Source organism: Triticum dicoccoides, chromosome 7B, assembly GCF_002162155.2.
Source record: "Triticum dicoccoides isolate Atlit2015 ecotype Zavitan chromosome 7B, WEW_v2.0, whole genome shotgun sequence".
NCBI lineage: Eukaryota > Viridiplantae > Streptophyta > Magnoliopsida > Poales > Poaceae > Triticum > Triticum dicoccoides.
Genome location: NC_041393.1, coordinates 220,910,987 through 220,927,414, shown reverse-complemented (window position 1 = coordinate 220,927,414; position 16,428 = coordinate 220,910,987). Strand labels below are relative to the sequence as shown.

Sequence of the window (16,428 nt, the reverse complement as noted above, 5' to 3'; positions counted from 1 at the left end):
AATCCTATGTACCAAACAGTACAACTGTTTGGGTGGATCATAGGTCGGACCATATTTTTTTTCGTCTTGGATACTTTTTTTTGGTATTTTTTCACGAAACTTCACATAGGAGTAGATTGGACACCCAGATTGATATCCCAAGATTCCAGATTTTTTTGAATTTTTCTGGCATTTTTGAATTTGATATTCATATAGGAGGGTGGAGCTCCTGTGTATTTTCCGGGTAATCTCTTTTTCGAAGAAAAAATGTGCATGACAAGAATCAGCCACTGGCTCTAGAGCCATGAGTACTGGAATACTCTCTGCATACATGCACAAATAAAATAGTAGTATATCAAGTAGTATCAACAAGGACCAACCACAGAAGCATATATGATGCAAATCCTAGCACAACCAACGCCTACTATGTCCAAAGAATGAACTCAGCAACAATCCATGTAGTAAAAATTAAGCAGCACGGATGAACCCCGCCACTGACCTCTCTCATTAGTCTCTCGCTCACAAAAGCATCATCACGCCACCGGAGACAGCCACCGCCAGGTAACTGGCCACACCGACGCCAGCGCGGTGCGACGCGCTCTTGGACCCCGCCTTGGCCTTCGCGCTCGCTGACTTCCCCGACGCCGGGCTAGGCGCGTCATCAGAGGTCTTGGCGTCGGCGGGGGCGGGGGCGGGGGCAGGGGCCAGCGGCGGGTCGCTCTTGAAGATCTGCATCGGCAGCAGCACCTTGTCGACCTCGTAGACGGCGACCGGACGGGTGGAGTAGACGCTGCTGCTGATCTTGGGGTTGGACCACATGGACTTGATCCGGATGCTGCCCATGTTGTCGGTGAGGTTGAGCGTGTACTGCGACCCCGCGAAGGTGGCCACCGGGTTGAGGCTGCTCAGCTTGTTGAACTCCGCCAGCGAGTAGTACTTGGGCAGCGCGTGGTACAGCATCAGCGACTTGAGCTGGTCGCTGGTGAGGTTGGCGAACGTCGTTGTCCTCAGCGCCGCGAACGCCGAGTCCTTGGGCACGAACATGGTGATCCCCTCCTTGGTGTCGTTCGCCTTGCTCTGGAACGTCTCCAGGACGTTGGTCTTCTGGAGGTAGTCCAGGAAGGTGTGGAACGGGCCGGCCACGCTCAGGAGGTCCGCGAGGTCCACGTGGCGCGGCGCCGGCGCCGGCGCTGGGGACGGCGGGAGGACGGCCGCCGGCGGAGCAGGGGGGCTCTTCGTCTTCTGCGCCAATGCCGGGGAGGAGAGCACAGCAATGGCGAGCATGAACACGGGCAAAATGGCTGCTCTGAGCTTCATCCTGAAGGTCCCCTGCTTTTGCCAAAATCCCTGAGGTCACAAAAGAACAACCAAGAATTAAGCACTGTTTTTTTTAGCTTTTTTCATCCATAAGAACCTGAATTACCTAGTGTACAAATTCTACACCCACAAAAACGCGGTAATTACTTAATTTACTGGCCAACAACAGGAGATAAATTGTGGTTCCTGGTTTATGCAGGAATAGTAACTCGCAGTTCTTCCGATTTCTGCACGATTTCCGAGAATTGCAAGGCGTTTCACAGCACTATGAACTAGTGAGATTTCAAGAAGCATGCAGCCTCTCGATCTGAAAGGATTTGTGGTTCAATTAGATCTTTCATCAAGAGCTAATTTACTGGGCCTTTCCCTATCACCAAAGGGACAGATATAAATGACGAGGGGGAAAAAACATTCCAGACCCGATCTAGCAGAATTGACCGGCATTACAGAACATGTGCTGCCTACCAAAATAAAATAAAAAGGTGGCAAAAACTGCTGCGCATGAACTGAACAGTCCTCTGACGTCCTGCAGATCTCAGCATCATGGATGGAACAAATTGCTCCAAAGCTAAAACAAAGGCAAGAACAGAGAAACCCAACAAATTGCTCATTCCTGAATCTGAGAGCAAGGGCCAAAAATTACAATGCATTTCGTTGCTTCGGCTGAAAATAAGAGCCACGAAAGTACACAACGCGAAGATCTGTTCTTCCTTGGGCCAAGAACTGGGAGAACAGATCCAAATGCAGCAATGCATGCGCCTGTAAGTTAATTTTTCGAAAATCGAGCGCCTCTAAGTTCAGATTGCAAACACATGGAGACCCGAAAAAGCGTGAGGATATTTGAGCATTTGCGTCACGGCGTTGGATTAGACGGGTTACTGAGACTGACCTGAGCGAGTGCAGAGCGGGCGAGCAGTGAAGGCAGCACGAACAGGGTGAGGTGGGAATGGGGTGGGGGAGAGAGATAAGAGGGAGTGTGCGTTTATATAAAAGTTGCTGTATGGGGAAGAGTAAAAGATAATGCCATCATGGATGGCAGCTGTAGATGAGTTAGGGCATCTCCAATAGTTGTAAGATAGGTGTTGGTAAAATTGCCACCTAGGACATAGTGATGATGTGACATGTATTAAATGTGGAGAGAGAGCAAAGTTGTATGTAGATTAACCAACAACCTTTGCACAAGCTCCAAGGTGAAATAGAGAGCAATCACATTTATTTTCTCACCATCTATTGGATATCTTACATACAACCCATTGAAGTCGTTGTATGATAGCTTGTTGGTTGATGACATAGATATTTTACCAACAAGACTAACATACAACCTGTTGGAGATGCCCTTAGTAGACACCACAGAGAGAGAGAGAGAGGTGGCAGTTGTTGATGAGAGAGAGGCGGGCCGCAGGCTAGTGTGTCGGCGTCTAGGTGAGGGCCAGTTTTTTTACTTGATTATGAGGAATTACGGTATGGAAAATCATAATTGTAAAAATACTCATTTCTTACCTAGGTCTCGCCTAGAATCGACACAGAATCGAAGTGCATTTTAGAATCGTCGAAGGTTGACGATTCTCGCCAGCCCCTCGAAAGAAAACGAGCACCCCCATTGGACAAAGTATGTATGCCCAAAATGCCACTCGGGACAATTGAGTATCAAAAAATTACCACATTATGGGCTATCATTGCAAAAAACTATCGCTTTTTTGATTTGTTTTTGAAAAACTACCAAAAAAGTGGTGTGTTGTTCCAAAAAAAATCTAGTAGCCGAATCGTTACCGTTTAAGCATGGTTATGACACGTGGGGCCCGCCCGTCAGGGTTCTGTCAGCCAGAGGCCGACGCTGCGCGTGATGACGACCGTTAGAGTGTGTCGTCCCGACTAGGTGCTTAGTCACCCACCCCCACTCTCGCTCATTCTCCCTCACCCACTCCCCCTCTCCCCCCTTGCTCTGTTCTCCCCTTCCTGAGAGCTCGCCATCGTCGCTGACCACCTCCCTTCCTCATCGCCGGCAAGGATGCCTTGTTGGAATGATGGAGATGAGAGCAATGAGAGCTCCGACGACGACAACATGGGGGGGCAACCTGATGGACATGGAGTACTTTGTAAGTCTCACCCTCCTCCCTCTACCATTATTTAGGGTTAGGGTTAGGGTTCAACCAATTTGGGAATTAGGGCTGATGATATGCACGTTTGTATGGATGGATTCCTTTGGTTAATGGTTTGGTTTAGCTACTGCTTGATGGATCTGCAATTATTGGATGCATTGGTTGTCTGATCTACCTTGTACTGCATGTACGACACACCTGACACCATCCCTGAGCCACTCTGGTGTGGTGCTCCCATGGAGGAAGTTTCCAAGTGCACTCTGCACCAGATGATGCCTAGGAAGTGTGTTGCTTTTGAAGGTGCTAACACTAGGAGGAGGTTCTATGGATGCCCTGTTCAGGTGAGTAATGTAGTAAATCAGTAGCTCATTGTTATCTGAAGTGAGTGTTCTTATTTGCAGAGAGTGGTTTTGTACTTGATATATGAAGTCAGTGATTCATTTATGCTTTCTGGTTATCATGTATGCTTAGTGGATTCAGTTATGCTGGATGGATCCAGTTATTGTGTAGTGGTTTGAAGTTTGCAGAAAGTCAGTGATTCAATTATGCTAAGTGTTGGTCTCTGTTTGCATTAAGCAAAGTGCAGAAATGCTCTGTCTTTGTAGCTAGTGAAGGAAATATGCCCTAGAGGCAATAATAAAGTTATTATTTATTTCCTTATAATCATGATAAATGTTTATTATTCATGCTAGAATTGTATTTACCGGAAACATAATACATGTGTGAATACATAGACAAATAGAGTGTCACTAGTATGCCTCTACTTGACTAGCTCGTTAATCAAAGATGGTTATGTTTCCTAACCATGAACAATGAGTTGTTATTTGATTAACGAGGTCACATCATTAGTAGAATGATCTGATTGACATGACCCATTCCATTAGCTTAGCACCCGATCGTTTAGTATGTTGCTATTGCTTTCTTCATGACTTATACATGTTCCTATGACTATGAGATTATGCAACTCCCGTTTACCGGAGGAACACTTTGGGTACTACCAAACGTCACAACGTAACTGGGTGATTATAAAGGAGTACTACAGGTGTCTCCAATGGTCGATGTTGGGTTGGCGTATTTCGAGGTTAGGATTTGTCACTCCGATTGTCGGAGAGGTATCTCTGGGCCCTCTCGGTAATACACATCACATAAGCCTTGCAAGCATTACAACTAATATGTTAGTTGTGAGATGATGTATTACGGAACGAGTAAAGAGACTTGCCGGTAACGAGATTGAACTAGGTATTGGATACCGACGATCGAATCTCGGGAAAGTAACATACCGATGACAAAGGGAACAACGTATGTTGTTATGCGGTCTGACCGATAAAGATCTCCGTAGAATATGTAGGAGCCAATATGGGCATCCAGGTCCCGCTATTGGTTATTGACCAGAGACGTGTCTCGGTCATGTCTACATTGTTCTCGAACCCGTAGGGTCCGCACGCTTAAGGTTACGATGACAGTTATATTATGAGTTTATGCATTTTGATGTACCGAAGGTTGTTCGGAGTCCCGGATGTGATCACGGACATGACGAGGAGTCTCGAAATGGTCGAGACATAAAGATTGATATATTGGAAGTCTATGTTTGGACATCGGAAGTGTTCCGGGTGAAATCGGGATTTTACCGGGTTACCGGGAGGTTACCGGAACCCCCCGGGAGCCATATGGGCCATCATGGGCCTTAGTGGAAAGGAGAAAGGGGCAGCCCAAGGGGGCTGCGCGCCTCCCCCCTTCCCCTAGTCCTAGTAGGACTAGGAGAGGTGGCCGGCCACCCCTCTCCCTCTTTCCCCCTTGGGAATCCTAGTTGGAATAGGATTGGGGGGTGTCCTACTCCCGGTAGGAGTAGGACTCCTCCTGCGCCACCTCCTCCTGGCCGGCGCCTCCTTCCCCCTTGGCTCCTTTATATACGGAGGCAGGGGCACCTCTAGACACACAAGTTGACACAAGTTGATCCACGTGATTGATTCCTTAGCCGTGTGCGGTGCCCCCTGCCACCATATTCCTCGATAATACTGTAGCGGAGTTTAGGCGAAGCCCTGCTGTTGTAGTTCATCAAGATCGTCACCACGCCGTCGTGCTGACGAAACTCTTCCCCGACACTTTGCTGGATCGGAGTCCGGGGATCGTCATCGAGCTGAACGTGTGCTCGAACTCGGAGGTGCCGTAATTTCGGTGCTTGATCGGTTGGATCGTGAAGACGTACGACTACTTCCTCTACGTCGTGTCATCGCTTCCGCAGTCGGTCTGCGTTGGGTACGTAGACAACACTCTCCTCTCGTTGCAATGCATCACATGATCCTGTGTGCGCGTAGGAAATTTTTTGAAATTACTATGAAACCCAACAGTGGCATCCGAGCCTGGTTATTGATGTTGATGTTATATGCACGAGTAGAACACAAGTGAGTTGTGGACGATACAAGTCATACTGCCTACCAGCATGTCATATTTTGGTTCGGCGGTATTGTTGGACGAGACGACCCAGACCAACCTTACGCGTACGCTTACGCGAGACCGGTTCCCTCGACGTGCTTTGCACAGAGATGGCTTGCGGGCGACTGTCTCTCCAACTTTAGTTGAACCAAGTATGGCTACGCCCGGTCCTTGCGAAGGTTAAAACGGAGTCTATTTGACAAACTATCGTTGTGGTTTTGATGCGTAGGTGAGTTTGGTTCTTACTTAAGCCCGTAGCAGCCACGTAAAAAATTGCAACAACAAAGTAGAGGACGTCTAACTTGTTTTTGCAGGGCATGTTGTGATGTGATATGGTCAAGGCATGATGCTGAATTTTATTGTATGAGATGATCATGTTTTGTAACCAAGTTATCGGCAACTGGCAGGAGCCGTATGGTTGTCGCTTTATTGTATGCAATGCAATCGCGATGTAATGCTTAACTTTATTACTAAACGGTAGTGATAGTCGTGAAAGCATAAGATTGGCGAGACGACAACGATGCTACGATGGAGATCAAGGTGTCGCGCCGGTGACGATGGTGATCATGACGGTGCTTCGGAGATGGAGATCACAAGCACGAGATGATGATGGCCATATCATATCACTTATATTGATTGCATGTGATGTTTATCTTTTTATGCATCTTATCTTGCTTTGATTGACGGTAGCATTATAAGATGATCTCTCATTAAATTATCAAGAAGTGTTCTCCCTGAGTATGCACCGTTGCCAAAGTTCGTCGTGCCCAGACACCACGTGATGATCGGGTGTGATAAGCTCTACGTCCATCTACAACGGGTGCAAGCAAGTTTTTGCACACACAGAATACTCAGGTTAAACTTGACGAGCCTAGCATATGCAGATATGGCCTCGGAACACGGAGACCGAAAGGTCGAGCGTGAATCATATAGTAGATATGATCAACATAAATGATGTTCACCATTGAAAACTACTCCATCTCACGTGATGATCGGTCATGGTTTAGTTGATTTGGATCACGTAATCACTTAGAAGATTAGAGGGATGTCTATCTAAGTGGGAGTTCTTAAGTAATATGATTAATTGAACTTAAATTTATCATGAACTTAGTACCTGATAGTATCTTGCTTGTTTATGTTGATTGTAGATAGATGGCTCGTGCTGTTGTTCCGTTGAATTTTAATGCGTTCCTTGAGAAAGCAAAGTTGAAAGATGATGGTAGCAATTACACGGACTGGGTCCGTAACTTGAGGATTATCCTCATTGCTGCACAGAAGAATTACGTCCTGGAAGCACCGCTGGGTGCCAGGCCTGCTGCTGGAGCAACGCCAGATGTTATGAACGTCTGGCAGAGCAAAGCTGATGACTACTCGATAGTTCAGTGTGCCATGCTTTACGGCTTAGAATCGGGACTTCAACGACGTTTTGAACGTCATGGAGCATATGAGATGTTCCAGGAGTTGAAGTTAATATTTCAAGTAAATGCCCGGATTGAGAGATATGAAGTCTCCAATAAGTTCTATAGCTGCAAGATGGAGGAGAACAGTTCTGTCAGTGAGCATATACTCAAAATGTCTGGGTATAATAATCACTTGATTCAATTGGGAGTTAATCTTCCGGATGATTGCGTCATCGACAGAATTCTCCAATCACTGCCACCAAGCTACAAGAGCTTCGTAATGAACTATAATATGCAAGGGATGAACAAGACTATTCCCGAGCTCTTCGCAATGCTGATAGCTGCGGAGGTAGAAATCAAGAAGGAGCATCAAGTGTTGATGGTTAACAAGACCACTAGTTTCAAGAAAAAGGGCAAAGGGAAGAAAAAGGGGAACTTCAAGAAGAACGGCAAGCAAGTTGCTGCTCAAGAGAAGAAACCTAAGTCTGGACCTAAGCCTGAAACTGAGTGCTTCTACTGCAAGCAGACTGGTCACTGGAAGCGGAACTGCCCCAAGTATTTGGCGGATAAGAAGGATGGCAAGGTGAACAAAGGTATATGTGATATACATGTTATTGATGTGTACCTTACTAGAGCTCGCAGTAGCACCTGGGTATTTGATACTGGTTCTGTTGCTAATATTTGCAACTCGAAACAGGGACTACAGAATAAGCGGGCACTGGCAAAGGACGAGGTGACGATGCGCGTGGGAAACGGTTCCAAAGTCGATGTGATCGCAGTCGGCACGCTACCTCTACATCTACCTTCGGGATTAATATTAGACCTAAGTAATTTGGTGCCAGCGTTGAGCATGAACATTATATCTGGATCTTGTTTAATGCGAGACGGTTATTCATTTAAATCAGAGAATAATGGTTGTTCTATTTATATGAGTAATATCTTTTATGGTCATGCACCCTTGAAGAGTGGTCTATTTTTATTGAATCTCGATAGTAGTAATACACATATTCATAATGTTGAAGCCAAAAGATGCAGAGTTGATAATGAAAGTGCAACTTATTTGTGGCACTGTCGTTTAGGTCATATCGGTATAAAGCGCATGAAGAAACTCCATACCGATGGACTTTTGGAACCACTTGATTATGAATCACTTGGTACTTGCGAACCGTGCCTCATGGGCAAGATGACTAAAACACCGTTCTCCGGTACTATGGAGAGAGCAACAGATTTGTTGGAAATCATACATACCGATGTATGTGGCCCGATGAATATTGAGGCTCGTGGCGAGTATCGTTATTTTCTCACCTTCACAGATGATTTAAGCAGATATGGGTATATTTACTTAATGAAACATAAGTCTGAAACATTTGAAAAGTTCAAAGAATTTCAGAGTGAAGTTGAAAATCATCGTAACAAGAAAATAAAGTTTCTACGATCTGATCGTGGAGGAGAATATTTGAGTTACGAGTTTGGTGTACATTTGAAAAACTGTGGAATAGTTTCGCAACTCACGCCACCCGGAACACCACAGCGTAATGGTGTGTCCGAACGTCGTAATCGTACTTTACTAGATATGGTGCGATCTATGATGTCTCTTACTGATTTACCGCTATCATTTTGGGGATATGCTTTAGAGACGGCCGCATTCACGTTAAATAGGGCACCATCAAAATCCGTTGAGACGACGCCTTATGAACTGTGGTTTGGCAAGAAACCAAAGTTGTCGTTTCTTAAAGTTTGGGGCTGCGATGCTTATGTGAAAAAGCTTCAACCTGATAAGCTCGAACCCAAATCGGAGAAATGTGTCTTCATAGGATACCCAAAGGAAACTGTTGGGTACACCTTCTATCACAGATCCGAAGGCAAAACATTCGTTGCTAAGAATGGATCATTTCTAGAGAAGGAGTTTCTCTCGAAAGAAGTGAGTGGGAGGAAAGTAGAACTTGACGAGGTAACTGTACCTGCTCCCTTATTGGAAAGTAGTTCATCACAGAAAACTGTTTCAGTGACACCTACACCAGTTAGTGAGGAAGCCAATGATAATGATCATGAAACTTCAGATCAAGATACTACTGAACCGCGTAGATCAACCAGAGTAAGATCCGCACCAGAGTGGTTCGGTAATCCTGTTCTGGAGGTCATGCTACTAGATCATGATGAACCTACGAACTATGAAGAAGCGATGGTGAGCCCAGATTCCGTAAAGTGGCTTGAAGCCATGAAATCTGAGATGGGATCCATGTATGAGAACAAAGTATGGACTTTGGTTGACTTGCCCGATGATCGGGAAGCAATTGAGAATAAATGGATTTTTAAGAAGAAGACTGACGCTGATGGTAGTGTTACTGTCTACAAAGCTCGACTTGTCATAAAAGGTTTTCGGCAAGTTCAAGGAATTGACTACGATGAGACCTTCTCACCCGTAGCGATGCTTAAGTCCGTCCGAATCATGTTAGCAATTGCCGCATTTTATGATTATGAAATTTGGCAAATGGATGTCAAAACTGCATTCCTGAATGGATTTCTGGAAGAAGAGTTGTATATGATGCAACCAGAAGGTTTTGTCGATCCAAAGGGAGCTAACAAAGTGTGCAAGCTCCAGCGATCCATTTATGGACTGGTGCAAGCCTCTCGGAGTTGGAATAAACATTTTGATAGTGTGATCAAAGCATTTGGTTTTATACAGACTTTCGGAGAAGCCTGTATTTACAAGAAAGTGAGTGGGAGCTCTGTAGCATTTCTGATATTATATGTGGATGACATATTACTGATTGGAAATGATATAGAATTTCTGGATAGCATAAAGGGATACTTGAATAAAAGTTTTTCAATGAAAGACCTCGGTGAAGCTGCTTACATATTAGGCATTAAGATCTATAGAGATAGATCAAGACGCTTAATTGGACTTTCACAAAGCACATACCTTGACAAAATTTTGAAGAAGTTCAAAATGGATCAAGCGAAGAAAGGGTTCTTGCCTATGTTACAAGGTGTGAAATTGAGTAAGACTCAATGCCCGACCACTGCAGAAGATAGAGAGAATATGAAAGATGTTCCCTATGCATCAGCCATAGGCTCTATCATGTATGCAATGCTGTGTACCAGACCTGATGTGTGCCTTGCTATAAGTTTAGCAGGGAGGTACCAAACTAATCCAGGAATGGATCACTGGACAGCGGTCAAGAACATCCTGAAATACCTGAAAAGGACTAAGGATATGTTTCTCGTATATGGAAGTGACAAAAAGCTCATCGTAAAAGGTTACGTTGATGCAAGCTTTGACACTGATCCGGACGATTCTAAATCGCAAACCGGATACGTGTTTACATTAAACGGTGGAGCTGTCAGTTGGTGCAGTTCTAAACAAAGCATCGTAGCGGGATCTACATGTGAAGCGGAATACATAGCTGCTTCGGAAGCAGCAAATGAAGGAGTCTGGATGAAGGAGTTCATATCCGATCTAGGTGTCATACCTAGTGCATCGGGTCCAATGAAAATCTTTTGTGACAATACTGGTGCAATTGCCTTGGCAAAGGAATCCAGATTTCACAAAAGGACCAAACACATCAAGAGACGCTTCAACTCCATCCGGGATCTAGTCCAGGTGGGAGACATAGAGATTTGCAAGATACATACGGATCTGAATGTTGCAGACCCGTTGACTAAGCCTCTTCCACGAGCAAAACATGATCAGCACCAAAGCTCCATGGGTGTTAGATTCATTACAGTGTAATCTAGATTATTGACTCTAGTGCAAGTGGGAGACTGAAGGAAATATGCCCTAGAGGCAATAATAAAGTTATTATTTATTTCCTTATAATCATGATAAATGTTTATTATTCATGCTAGAATTGTATTTACCGGAAACATAATACATGTGTTAATACATAGACAAACAGAGTGTCACTAGTATGCCTCTACTTGACTAGCTCGTTAATCAAAGATGGTTATGTTTCCTAACCATGAACAATGAGTTGTTATTTGATTAACGAGGTCACATCATTAGTAGAATGATCTGATTGACATGACCCATTCCATTAGCTTAGCACCCGATCGTTTAGTATGTTGCTATTGCTTTCTTCATGACTTATACATGTTCCTATGACTATGAGATTATGCAACTCCCGTTTACCGGAGGAACACTTTGGGTACTACCAAACGTCACAACGTAACTGGGTGATTATAAAGGAGTACTACAGGTGTCTCCAATGGTCGATGTTGGGTTGGCGTATTTCGAGATTAGGATTTGTCACTCCGATTGTCGGAGAGGTATCTCTGGGCCCTCTCGGTAATACACATCACATAAGCCTTGCAAGCATTACAACTAATTTGTTAGTTGTGAGATGATGTATTACGGAACGAGTAAAGAGACTTGCCGGTAACGAGATTGAACTAGGTATTGGATACCGACGATCGAATCTCGGGCAAGTAACATACCGATGACAAAGGGAACAACGTATGTTGTTATGCGGTCTGACCGATAAAGATCTTCGTAGAATATGTAGGAGCCAATATGGGCATCCAGGTCCCGCTATTGGTTATTGACCAGAGACGTGTCTCGGTCATGTCTACATTGTTCTCGAACCCGTAGGGTCCGCACGCTTAAGGTTACGATGACAGTTATATTATGAGTTTATGCATTTTGATGTACCGAAGGTTGTTCGGAGTCCCGGATGTGATCACGGACATGACGAGGAGTCTCCAAATGGTCGAGACATAAAGATTGATATATTGGAAGTCTATGTTTGGACATCGGAAGTGTTCCGGGTGAAATCGGGATTTTACCGGGTTACCGGGAGGTTACCGGAACCCCCCGGGAACCATATGGGCCTTCATGGGCCTTAGTGGAAAGGTGAAAGGGCTGCCCACCAGGGCTGCGCGCCTCCCCCCTTCCCCTAGTCCTATTAGGACTAGTAGAGGTGGCCGGCCACCCTTCTCCTCTTTCCCCCTTTGGGGATTCCTAGTTGGAATAGGATTGGAGGGGAGTCCTACTCCCGGTAGGAGTAGGACTCCTCCTGCGCCACCTCCTCCTGGCCGGCGCCTCCTCCCCCCCTTGGCTCCTTTATATACTGAGGCAGGGGCACCTCTAAACACACAAGTTGACACAAGTTGATCCACGTGATCGATTCCTTAGCCGTGTGCGGTGCCCCCTGCCACCATATTCCTCGATAATACTGTAGCGGAGTTTAGGCGAAGCCCTGCTGCTGTAGTTCATCAAGATCGTCACCACGCCGTCGTGCTGACGAAACTCTTCCCTGACACTTTGCTGGATCGGAGTCCGGGGATCGTCATCGAGCTGAATGTGTGCTCGAACTCGGAGGTGCCGTAGTTTCGGTACTTGATCGGTTGGATCGTGAAGACGTACGACTACTTCCTCTACGTCGTGTCATCGCTTCCGCAGTCGGTCTGCGTTGGGTACGTAGACAACACTCTCCTCTCGTTGCTATGCATCACATGATCCTGTGTGCGCGTAGGAAATTTTTTGAAATTACTACGAAACCCAACAGCTAGAGTGCAGAAATGCTATCTATCTCTATTTCAAAATAGTTGGCACTAGATTGAGTTAGGAATGTGTATATATCCTCTCTAACTTTACTATGTATATATCCTTTGTATATTAACTGTATTAAATCGTTATAGTTACTAAGCTCCCAGGAAATCGCAGCCTAGGAGCGATTGGATGTTTTTTACCTTATGGGCCTCGCATGTCAGCGAACAGCCCACCGCCCACCGCCTTATCTGAAGGAATATGCCCTAGAGGCAATAATAAAGTTGTTATTTTATATTTCCTTATTCATGATGAAGATTTATTATTCATACTAGAATTGTATTGGTCGGAAACTTAAATACATGTGTGAATACATAAACAAATATTGTGTCCCTAGTAAGCCTCTACTAGACTAGCTCGTTGATCAAAGGTTAAGGTTTCCTAACCATAGACATGTGTTGTCATTTGATAACGGGATCACATCATTACGAAAATTATGTGATGGACAAGACTCATCTGTTAGCTTAGCATATTGATAGTTCAGTTTATTGTTATTGCTTTCTTGATGACAAATACATATTCCTTCGACTATGAGATTATGCAACTCCCGGATACCAGAGGAATACTGTGTGTGCTATCAAATGTCACAACGTAACTGGGTGATCATAAAGATGCTCTACAGGTATCTCTGAAGGTGTTTGTTGAGTTGGCATAGATCGAGATCGGGATTTGTCACTCCGAGTATCAGAGAGATATCTCTGGGCCCTCTCGGTAATACAGATCATAAGAAGCCTTGCAAGCAAAGTGACTAAGGAGTTAGTTGCAAGATGATGTATTGCGGAATGAGTAAAGAGACTTGCCGGTAATGAGATTGCACTAGGTATGAAGATACCGACGATCGAATCTCGGGAAAGTAACATACCGACAGACAAAGGGAATTAGTATGTTATCATGAGGTTTGACCGATAAAGATCTTCGTAGAATATGTAGGAGCCAATATGGACATCCAGGTTCCGCTATTGGTTATTGGCCGGAGAGGTGTCTCGGTCATGTCTACATAGTTCTCGAACCTGCAGGGTCCGCACGCATAACGTTCGTTGACGATATAGTGTTATATGAGTTATATGATTGGGTGACTGAATGTTGTTCAGAGTCCCGAATGAGATCACGAACATGACGATGAGTCTCGAAATGTTTATTGATATATAGGACGATGGTATTCCGACACCGGAAGAGTTTTGAAGTGCACCGTGTAGTCATCGGGTCGCCAGAAGGGGTTTCGGACACCCCTGGTAAGTGTATGTGCCTAATGGGCCAAAGGAGGGGATAGACCAGCCCACTAGGGGGCTGGCACGCCCCTCTCCTTGGCAGGCCGGACCTAGGGTAAGAAAAGAGGAGGGGTGGCCCCTCCTTCCTTTCCCTCCTCGTGAGAGAATGTAAAGGGGGGGCTCCTCCTCCTGCCTTCCACCCGCACTCAAATAAGGAAGGGGGCATGCCTTGGGGAAGACCCCAAGTAGGATTCGGCCGTACTTGGGGCGCCCCTTGGCCTCTCCCCTCTCCCCCACATGTATATATGTGGGAGGGGGCGCCACACATAACCACAACAATTGTTTACCCGTGTGTGGCGTCCCCCTCCATCGTTTACACCCTCGGTCATATTTTCGTAGTTCTTAGGTGAAGCCCTGCAGAGATAGCATCACCGTCACCGTCACACGCCGTCATGCTACCGGAACCCATCCACTACCTTGTTGTCTGCTGGATCAAGAAGGCATGGATGTCACCGAGTTGAATGTGTGTTGAACGCGGAGGTCTTGTACGTTCGATACTCGATCGGTTGGATCGCGAAGACGTTTGACTACATCAACCGCGTTACTAAACGCTTCCGCTTACAGTCTACGAGGGTACGTAGACACTCTCTCCCCCTCATTGCTATGCTTCTCCATGGATAGATCTTGGATGTGCATAGAATTTTTTTGTTTTCCATGAAACGTTTCCCAACAGTGGCGTCCGAGCCAGGTCTATGTGTAGATGATATGCACGAGTAGAACACAAAGTGTTGTGGTCGATGATAATCATACTTCTTACCACCAACATCTTATTTTGATTCGGCGGTATTGTGGGATGAAACGGCCGGACCAACCTTACATGTCCACGTACATGAGATAGGTTCCACCGACAGACATGCAACTAGTTTTGCATAAACATGGTTGGCGGGTGTCTGTTCTCCTACTTTAGTTGAATGAAATTTGACTATGGCCGGTCCTTGAAGAAGGTTAAAACAACAAACTTGATGAATCACCGTTGTGGTTTTTGCGTAGGTAAGAACGGTTCTTGCTAGAAGCCCATAGAAGCCACGTAAAACTTGCAACAACAAAGTAGAGGGCGTCTAACTTGTTTTTGCAGGGCATGTTGTGATGTGATATGATCAAGACATGATGTGATATATGTTGATGTATGAGATAATCATGTTTTGTAAGATCGACAACTGGCAGGAGCCTTAGGGTTGTCTCTTTATTGTATGAAGTGCAAACGCCATGTAATTGCTTTACTTTATTGCTATGCGTTAGCAATAGTTGTAGAAGAAATAGTTGGCGAGATGACCCCGATGCAACGATGGAGATCAAGGTGTCGAGTCGGTGACGACGGACATCATGACGATGCTTTGGGGATGGAGATCAAAAGCACAAGATGATGATGGCCATATCATGTCACATATTTTGATTGCATGTGATGTTTATCCTTTATGCATCTTATCTTGCTTAGAACGATAGTAGCATTACAAGATGATCCCTTCACTTAATTTCAAGATAAAAGTGTTCTCCCTGAGTATGCACCGTTGCCAAAGTTCATCGTTTCGAAGCACCACGTGATAATTAGGTGTGATAGACTCTATGTTCACATACAACGGGTGTAAGCCAGTTTTGCACATGCAGAATACTTGGGTTAAACTTGATGAGCCTAGCGTGTACAGACATGGTCTCAGAACACTGGAGACTGAAAGGTCGAACGTGAGTCATATAGTAGATATGATCAACATAGAGATGTTCACCCTTGATGACTACTCCATCTCACGTGATGATCGGACATGGGTTAGTTGATTTGGATCATGTATCACTTAAATAACTTGAGGGATGTTAATTTAAGTGGGAGTTCATTTGTAATTTGATGAACTATAATATGCAAGGGATGACGAAAACCATTCCCGAGCTCTTCGCGATGCTGAAATCGGCGAAGGTAGAAATCAAGAAAGAGCATCAAGTGTTGATGGTTAACTTCAAGAAAAACTGCATTCCTGAATGGATTGCTGGAAGAAGAGTTGTATATGATGCAACCAGAGGGTTTTGTCGATCCAAAGGGTGCTAACAAAGTGTGCAAGCTCTAGCGATCCATTTATGGACATTTACGGACTGGTGCAAGCCTCTCGGAGTTAGAATAACCGCTTTGATAGTGTGATCAAAGCATATGGTTTTATACAGACTTTTGGAGGAGCCTGTATTTACAAGAAAGTGAGTGGGAGCTCTGTAGCATTTCTAATATTATATGTGGATGACATATTGTTGATTGGAAATGATATAGAATTTCTGGATAGCATAAAGGGATACCTGAATAAGAGTTTTTCAATGAAAGACCTCGAAGAAGCTGCTTACATATTGGTCATCAAGATCTATAGAGATAGATCAAGACTCTTAACTGGACTTTCACAAAGCACATA

At 44.9% G+C, this 16,428-nt stretch overlaps 1 protein-coding gene across 1 annotated transcript; it reads right to left on the bottom strand.

Annotated features, from left to right (window-relative positions):
- Positions 1 to 288: 288 nt before the first annotated feature.
- On the bottom strand, positions 289 to 2,312 carry LOC119339887 (fasciclin-like arabinogalactan protein 7). The gene is made up of 2 exons (XM_037611786.1): positions 2,186 to 2,312; positions 289 to 1,326 (listed from the first exon to the last, which is right to left on the bottom strand). The coding sequence occupies exon 2, from the start codon at positions 1,294 to 1,296 to the stop codon at positions 499 to 501; it is 798 nt and encodes a 265-aa protein (XP_037467683.1). The 5' UTR covers positions 1,297 to 1,326; positions 2,186 to 2,312; the 3' UTR covers positions 289 to 498.
- Between the last annotated feature and the right edge of the window lie 14,116 nt (positions 2,313 to 16,428).